Here is an 8,627-nt window from a genome sequence, read left to right on the forward strand (position 1 = left end):
TATCTCCAGGTAGACAGTGTCAGAATTGGGTTGAATTGTAGGACACCCAACTAGTGTTGGAGGATTGCTTGGTGGTGTTGGAAGAAAACACACACCTCACAGTACAATCAAAGGTGCCGGGGATGTGAGAATATGAATGTGTTTGGGGACCGTCACTCAGCCTGTGGTAGTCTACTCTCCGGACCTAAAGATTCATGTCCACCCCCGCCCACCCCCCCCATGCAATTTACAACCAGCTCAATTGACTTGCACTTAGAAGATTAATTTTCCTTATTCACTAGAAATATAATGAAGACCTACTACGTGTAGGCCCTTTTGTAGACACCGGAGATCAACCAAGAGGTCATCATTTTATAGGAAGAGGTGTGTTTCCCGTGGAGCTATTGAAACTTGACTCCGCTGCCCCCTCACTTGGAAAGACCCTTTCAAGGCCCCTTCTTTTCTCATTCTACATAAATGCGCCCCTGTTCACTTACAAGTTCATCGTTATGCCTTCCTTTTCTAAAATAGGGCCTCCAAACAGTATAAGCTTCAGGATCCATGGAACCTGGATTTCCCAGTGCTTGTGGCCGAACCCGATAATCAGGCCAGTGTGTGTACTGTGACAGTTCGGGAGTGTGTGGTGAATGGAACGGGACCCCGTGAGGACATGCTCCCCCAGTGTGTGTTTCTGCAGACATGGTGCTTGACTTGGACATCTAAACGGTGAGTTAGGAACTGGGAAGCGGGCCCTCCAGGAAAAAAAAAAAAGAACTGAATTAGCAAAGGCCCTCGGGTGGGACAGAGTTTGCGGAGATGGGTCAGAAGAGAGTTTGTATATTTATTTTGAAGCCATTGAAGATGTTGAGGGCTGTGGGAATTGTCTCTCTAGTCAGGTCATAGAGATCTCTTGGGAGAGGAATATTGAAACCCTCCAGCCAAAGATAACCAGACATACACTATATGCTAATAATCCACAAAGATGGTTTTATTTGCTTGCTGGAGCAGGGAGAAAGCATCCTGAAGGGGGCACCTGGGGGGCCGGGTAGGAGGGGCCAGGTAGGAGGGGCCAGAGGGGATCAGTCTAGGATTTGGACTTGTGTTACGTAATTTAAGCAGGAGCTAGGGTTGTGGAGATCAGCTCTCTGTTCAATACAGTCAGCAGTTTGGCAAGAGGGTACTATGGGGTAAATTGTAAAATTCAGAAATTTCCCTGTGGCCCAAGTGGAAAGAGACTCGTTCCCCTCTCCTTTCTTAGAGCATTTCCTTGAGAAACTATGTGTGTGTAAATCTTTCCTGTCTCTTTGATATGTATGTAAAACTTTTGTGTCGGTGCTGTTTTTTAAATATAGTAAACTGTATGTAACAGAAAATTTACCATTTAGCTATTTTTAAGTGTACAATCTGATGGTATAAAGAACAGCGGTGGGGCACCTGGGTGGCTCAGTCAGTCAGTTGAGCGTCCAACTCTTGGTTTCAACTCAGGTCATGATCTCAGGGTCGTGAGATTGAGCCCCATGTCAGGTTGCACGTTCAGCGGGGAATCTGCTCAAAATTCTCTCTCTCTCCCTCTGGCCCTCCCACCCCATGCACTTTCTCTCTCAAATATTTAAAAAAAAAATAAGATAAAGGGCAATGGTGTATAACTGTCATCAGTATCTACTTCCAGAACATCCAGAACATTTTCTATCATCCCAAACAGAAACTCTATAACCATTAAGCAATAACTCCCCATTGCCTCCTCCCTCCCAGCCCTCCCACTAACCTACTTTCCAAGTCTATGAATTTGTCTATTCTAGATGTTTCACATAAGTGGAATCATACAATATTTGTCCTTTTGTGGATGGCTTCTTTCACTTAGCATCATCTTTTCTTTTTTTAAGATTTTATTTATTTATTTGAGAGAGAGAGGGAGAGGGAGAGCATGAGCGGGGGGTGGGGGGCAGAGGGCCACCCACCGAGCAAGTAGCCCAATGTGGGACTCGATCCCAGGACCCTGGGATCATGACCTGAGCCAAAGGCAGGTGCTTAACTGACTGAGCCACCCAGGCACCCCTGCAAATCTTTCTTAAGGGCTCATCAAGCCTCTTGCCAACAGTACAACCCAGGAATGTTTTCCTTATGGGCCTGAGAAACATCTCTTTGAAATGTAAATATCAAGGAAGGTAGTGTCCCTAACTCCCTGGGACCGTGGGGGTTTAGCCTAAGCAACTTGTTCCAAGCTGTAACCACCTGCTTATCGTAAGGATGAGAAGTTTTAGTATTTCCTTGAGCCCAAGGCAATTAGCTAGCACAATGTGTACCCTGATTACCAAGTGAGCTTAGGATGAACTAAGATAGATGTGGTCAGGTCCTCCTCCCTGGGGACAAGTTAGCATTAATCTCTAGAGCATGTGTGGGACGTAGTACTTGGCCATATGTGAAAAGGGTGGCATTTCTCCCCATTTTTGTAATCTCATTAGCAGTTTGCCTGTGCTGTGCCTCAAGTGTAGTTTGATGCTTACTCACCATTAAAACTCTTCTTTTCTAGAGTTGTGGGGAGGCTTTTCTAGATTGGCGGGAGATTTTAATTTTTTCCCCCCTGACAGTATGTTGGTCATGTCTGATCAGAAATGGGAAAAGGGAGGGGCGCCTGGGTGGCTCAGTCAGTTAAGCGTCTGACTCTTGATCTCAGCTCAGGTCTTGATCTCAGGGTTGTGAGATTGAAACCCCACATTGGGTTCCATGCTGGCTGTGGAACATACTTAAAAAAAACAAAAAAAAATAGGGGCGCCTGGGTGGCTCAGTCGTTAAGCGTCTGCCTTCGGCTCAGGGCGTGATCCCGGCGTTCTGGTATCGAGCCCCACATCAGGCTCCTCTGCTAGGAGCCTGCTTCTTCCTCTCCCACTCCCCCTGCTTGTGTTCCCTCTCTTGCTGGCTGTCTCTCTCCCTGTCAAATAAATAATAAATAAAATCTTAAAAAAAAAAAGAGACACTGTATATTAAAAAAAAAAAATAAGAAGAAGGAGGGCCTGGGTGGCATGGATAAGAAAACAATAGTTGTTCATGAGAACGGGGTCTGCCGTCCACGTAATGGGCTGAAAACTTCGGTTACCAAAGTCTGAGTGTTCTTGGGGCTGATTTTCACATTCTCTGGGCCAGGATGAAAGCCAGGGGAACATTCAGGAGCCATGCTGGGGACATGGACTGGGATTGTGGCTAAGGAAACAGGGAGAAAGAGACAGATTGATAACTATTAGGAGTGATCTTTTAGAGAAGAAAATTGCTTCCTTATTAAAAAAAAAAAAAGTTTTCTCAAAGAAACTGAGGCAGACAGACCATAACCTCTGTTTGACATTTGAGTATGGAGAGTGCTTCCCAGCACACTTAAGATCCCAACCCTCTTTCCAGGCCCCGTAGGATCTGACAGAGTACGTTCAGTGTTTGAGAGCATGGAACATGGAACCTCCACCTCTTTCCAGTTCAGAGCTGCCCAGCTAATACCTTCCCCCTTCCTGGTCCACAAAATCAAGAGCACAAAAGCAAGGTTGTCTTACACTGCTAAGTGTTGGGTTTATTTGTTACGTGGAAACAGTTACTGACATTGACACGTTGTTTCATTTCATAGGAAGATCTGTTGTTATCCCCATTTTATAGAGGAGGAAACCGAGGCACAGAAAAGTTAACCTCTGTTGGGCATTTAGATGTAGATGGTGAGGGAGAAAGAGGTGCCAAGGATGGCCACAAGTTCTAGTTGTGCAGAAATGGCTGGGTGGGTGGCCATTCCTCAGGCAGGAACCACTGGGAGAGAACAAGGTGAAGTTGCTGCAGGATGTGTGTTTTTTCCTGGACACATTGAGTTTTAGGGACCCGAAGGGAATGTCGGGTGAGCAGTTAGCTAAGTGAGTCTAGATCTCAGAGGAGCAAACTGGGCTGCAGAGAGTTGTGGACATTTAAAGTGGGTGTGGATCATTGCAGACAGGGTGAGAGAGTGAAAGAAGGGGGCTATGGCTGAGCTCCCAAGGTAACCCCCCTTTTCCCACCCTCCCGACAGGGAGCCACCCAGAGGGAGAATCAGGAGAAGGTGGGGCCCCAGAGGCCAAGGGATGCCGGCATTTCCAGAAGAGGTATGGTAAACAGTGCTCACCACCGCCATCGGATTTCCAGGAGGGAAGGCCCAGACTCCGTCCCAGATCAGCTACACTTTGGGGGCTGCTCTAAAATTTCTGGTTTCATGACTGTGGTAGCAGCAGCAGGTTGAACAGAGGGTTATAAATTAATTCGGTAAGTAACGACAAGACTGAAAAATGCTGGGAAGGAATCCTATCTGGGGCAGTGGGGCTGAGGTGAGGGAAGGGAGGTCATCTGGAGAGGTTAAACTAAGGCCTGGAGGAAGAGGAGGAGTAGCTAGAAGGAGGACATCCCAGCACGAAATATATTCCAGGCAGTGGGACCAGCATACATGCGGAGGCCAGAAGTGGAAGGAAAGAGACCAGGCTGGCTGGGGTGTGACTAGTGAGGGAAAGAATGGCTTCAGGTAGATAAAGAGGGGCAAACAGGGGACTATCCCTTTGCATCAATGGTAGGGATTTCGGATTCATCTCTAAGTGCAAGAGGGAGCCATGGATGGCTTACCACCATCCACTGAGAGTTAACTTCACAACTTCAATACTTTCAGGGCATTCTGATTTCCAAATTGGGGTGGGGGCCTTACTGAGCCTCCATGTACGGACAACAGATTGTTCTCTTCCCCAACTGGACTTTGAGCTCCTTTGAGGCAAGGACACCGTCTCACTCACATCTGTATCCTCAGGCCACACAGCGCAGGGCCCGGGTTAAAAATAATAATACTAATTATTTTTTTTATTAAAGATTTTATTTATTTGAGAGAGAGAGAGAGTGATTGAAATAGAGGGAGTACAAACAGGGGAGGAGCAGAGGAAGAGGGAGAAGCAGGCTTCCTGCTGAGCAGGGAGCTGGACTCTGGGATCATGAGCTGAGCCAAAGGCAAATGCTTAACAGACTGAGCCACCCAGGCAGGCGCCCCTGTTCTTGTTGTTGTTGTTGTTATTATCATTGGTGCAGGCACCGAATTACCTGGATGGTAATTCCTGCTTTAAGGGTTCAAAGCCAGGCTCTACCACCTTTTGTGTCTGTGACTTTGAACCAGTGACTCCCACCTTTATGAGCCTGGTTTTCGGTATTCTAGAATGGGTATTACGGTACCCATCATAGAGGTCTCTAATAGAGGAGAATGAAATGTAAAATACTTGGCACAGCATTCAAGAACATTAAATTAGCCGTTATTACAGCATACTGGTTTAGAGCACAGTCAAGCAGAAGTCAAGCGGCTCTGAATTAACATCTAGTACACGGGATCCTGAGCAAGTCCGTTTAGCTCCCTGAACCTCAGTTTCCCCATCTGTAACTCGGGGAGATAAGAATTGATAGGGTTATTGGGAAGGACCGCTGAGCTCATGCACAGGAAGCGCTCCGAAAAAACAAGAAAGGTGGATGCTGCCACGACCGCGGGTTCGCAGCTCTCAGACCCACCCCACTTGTTGCAAGAACCGGTTTCCCTGTGCCTGCAGCAGCCCAGGCGGAGAGGGTGCAGCCACGGGCGTGGGCGGGGCGATCCGTGCGCCCGCCCCTCGAGGCGGGTGGGCGGGGCGAAGCGGGGCGCCCCGGCGCGCGCGCGCGCGGCGGGCCCAGGTACGCGGACAAGATGGCGGCAGCAGCGGTCGACAGCGCGATGGAGGTGGTGCCGGCGCTTGCGGAGGAGGCCGCACCCGAGGCGGTGGGCCTCAGCTGCCTCGTCAACCTGCCCGGCGAGGTGCTGGAGTACATCCTGTGCAGCGGCTCGCTGACGGCCGCCGACATCGGCCGCGTCTCCAGCACCTGCCGGCGGCTGCGCGAGCTGTGCCAGAGTAGCGGGAAGGTGTGGAAGGAGCAGTTCCGGGTGAGGTGAGCCTGCCGCCCCGCCAGCTCGCGGCCCGCGCCCCCGCCCCGCGCCCCCCGGGCCCCGGCCTGGCCGGCCTGCGCCGCCACCTCCCTGCCCGTGCGCGGATTCCCTCCCCGGAGGCCACCCCCGGACCCCTGCCCGCGGACCGACAGACAAAGGCCTCCAGGCCGCCGGCTCCCCGGGCCCCTGGGGTCCACGCCGCGCGGACCCGCCGCTGCCCAAATTGCGCATCGGGAAGCGCCCGGCAGCCGGGGCCCGCCATAGAGGGTGACGACGGTAGGATCGCTGCTGATCCATCCTGCGCGCTTCTTTGTGCGCGACTCCGAGCTAAAATGTTTACATGGATCCGGCGATGCAGTGATCCTAACAGCCCTTGGAGGAAGCGGACGCAGCATTCCCTGGTTGCGGGCGGAGAGCACAGATTTCGGTGTGGGACCCCGGATAAATCTGGCCCTGCCACACTTGCCATATGACCTTGGGGGGTAGCGACTTCTCTTTCTTTTGAGCCTCATTCATCGACTTTACCTACGTTTTACTGTGGTTATTAAATGAGATGATGTGTAAGGAGCATTTACACAGGGCCCGGCCCTTGGGAGACGCGCGATCAATGTTAGCAGCCCTTGTCGTCACTATTATTGTTGCTGCAAGTGTCCCCATTTTATAGATGGGGAGTAGAGACAGCATTCCTACTGCTACGCCAAGGTCACGCCGCGAGCTGCGTGCCGGGTGGAGATTGAACTAGGGCCACCGCGAGGGCCCCTGGTGCCACTGAACCATACAGCTTTCCCTGTTTCTCAAGGCTGCCTTTGATTCCTGTGTCTGCCTTCGAGTCTCTTAAGCTGAGAGGGTGTTTCTCTCCTTGTAGGTGGCCTTCCCTTATGAAACACTACAGCCCCACCGACTACGTCAATTGGTTGGAGGAGTATAAAGTTCGGCAAAAAGCTGGGTTAGAAGCCCGGAAGATTGTAGCCTCATTCTCAAAGAGGTTCTTTTCAGAGCACGTAAGGATCCCTTGATGTAGCTCCCTGCTTTTGCCTGCTAGTGGTGTATGTGTCTGGGTCTGTAGGCATTAGCTCATCCAGCTCTTTCTGATATCCCTTTTTCAGTTCTGTCACAATCCCTGACTCACTTGATGGCCGCAAGAGTCATTGTGTCCTTTTCCTCCCATCCAACAACACGAAGCCATTTGTGCCTGCCAGCTTTACTTTTCTAAAGCCAGAGAGAGAATGGGGGTGGAGAGGGGAGGGAGGGACCCGCAGCAAGCACAATGTAGAGGGAATCCAGATCAGCATTATTTCTCTTCAAGGAGGTTAAACATATTTTTCACAGCCTCCCCTTGAGTTAGGGGATCATCCGTGATCCAACACTACAGATTTCGCCCAGTTGTTTTCCCGGAAGGGTTGACGAAATTAATATGGTTTTTCTTCTCTGGCTTTGCAGGTTCTAACTAACCGGTAGTGAACAGCATTATTTCTTAAGGTAGCCCAGGATTAGAAGCTATCTGTATATCAGAATTATTACTCCTTCAGTGAAATTATCTTGCATTCATTATCCCTGAAAAGTTTTTATTTTTTAAATATTGCTGAAATGCAAGGGTTTTTGTAGTTGTTTTTGTCTTCCCACAGGGTCTCGGAAGTCTCTGTATTAGGTCGTGATTCTTAACTTTTTGTAATTCCAGGAAGTAGTTTACACTAATATTTTAAATTTATTTCTTATTGAGGGTCTAGAAGTAGAGCCAGTCTGATTTATTTATTTATTGGGTTTGGGGGTTTTTTTTGGTTTGTTTGTTGTTTAAGTAAACGCCCATTGTAGAGCTTGAACTCACGACCCTGAGATCAAGAGTCATATGCTCTACTGAGTGAGCCAGCCAGGTGCCCCTGATTTATTTTACTGTCCTGGTTTGCTGGAGATTGATTCTTTCTTTCTTTCTTTTTTCTTTCTTTCTTTCTTTCTTTCTTTCTTTCTTTCTTTCTTTCTTTCTTTCTTTTTCTTTCTTTTTTTAAGATTTTATTTTTAAGTAATTTCTACACTCGATGTGGGGCTTGAACTTACCATCCTAAGATCAAGAGTTGCATGTTCTCCCTGACTGGGCTAGCGAGGCACCCTGATTAATTCCTATTTTCTAATTTTAATTAATATTACTAAATGGAGTTCATACATCTGAAATGTTTTCAAGGCTTTTCAAGTTTTGAAAGGGAAAATTTGAACTTTGGACAAATTTGAACTTATTCCCCTGTGGAGAATAAAACTAGATATCCCCCAGTGTATCTTTCATTTTTTTTTTTTTTTAAGATTTTATTTATTTATTTGAGAGAGAGAGCAGGAGGCAGAGTGAGACCAAGCCAGGTGATTGGGGGGGTGGGGGCAGGACACGAGCCAACTCTGCACTAAGCACAGAACCAGACGTGGGTCTTGATCTCAGAACCCTGAGATCATGACCTGAGCCAAAATCAAGAGTGGGACGCTTAACTGACTGAGGCACCTCTGGTATAATTCATTTCTGTAAATAAATGTTAGTTGATATTAAGATGGACAGAATTTATGTCCTATTCTGAGTATGCCAGGCCCTGACCAAAAGCATTCATATCAAATTTTAAAACTGGTACAAATGTGTGTGTACACACATATTAGGGTGCTAGAATTTGATGCACTTGGTCGTGGGCTACTAGTTTGAATCCTCTATTTCTAGTCCAGCTGGTTTCGTGTG

At 48.3% G+C, this 8,627-nt stretch overlaps 1 protein-coding gene across 5 annotated transcripts in view; it reads left to right on the forward strand.

Moving 5' to 3' along the window:
• Nucleotides 1–5,659: 5,659 nt before the first annotated feature.
• The window catches only part of FBXO21 (F-box protein 21), a 48,983-nt gene continuing 46,015 nt past the window's right edge, over nucleotides 5,660–8,627 (forward strand). For 4 of the 5 annotated variants that reach the window (XM_040619876.1, XM_040619877.1, XM_040619878.1 and 1 more), the window contains exons 1-2: nucleotides 5,660–5,922; nucleotides 6,786–6,921. In XM_040619876.1, the coding sequence (XP_040475810.1) occupies nucleotides 5,684–5,922; nucleotides 6,786–6,921 (375 nt within the window). In that variant the 5' untranslated portion in view covers nucleotides 5,660–5,683. The remainder of the gene's footprint in view (nucleotides 5,923–6,785; nucleotides 6,922–8,627) is intronic. The other variant, XM_040619879.1, reaches the window with a different exon arrangement.

Source organism: Ursus maritimus, unplaced genomic scaffold (assembly GCF_017311325.1).
Source record: "Ursus maritimus isolate PB19 unplaced genomic scaffold, ASM1731132v1 scaffold_33, whole genome shotgun sequence".
Taxonomy (NCBI): domain Eukaryota; kingdom Metazoa; phylum Chordata; class Mammalia; order Carnivora; family Ursidae; genus Ursus; species Ursus maritimus.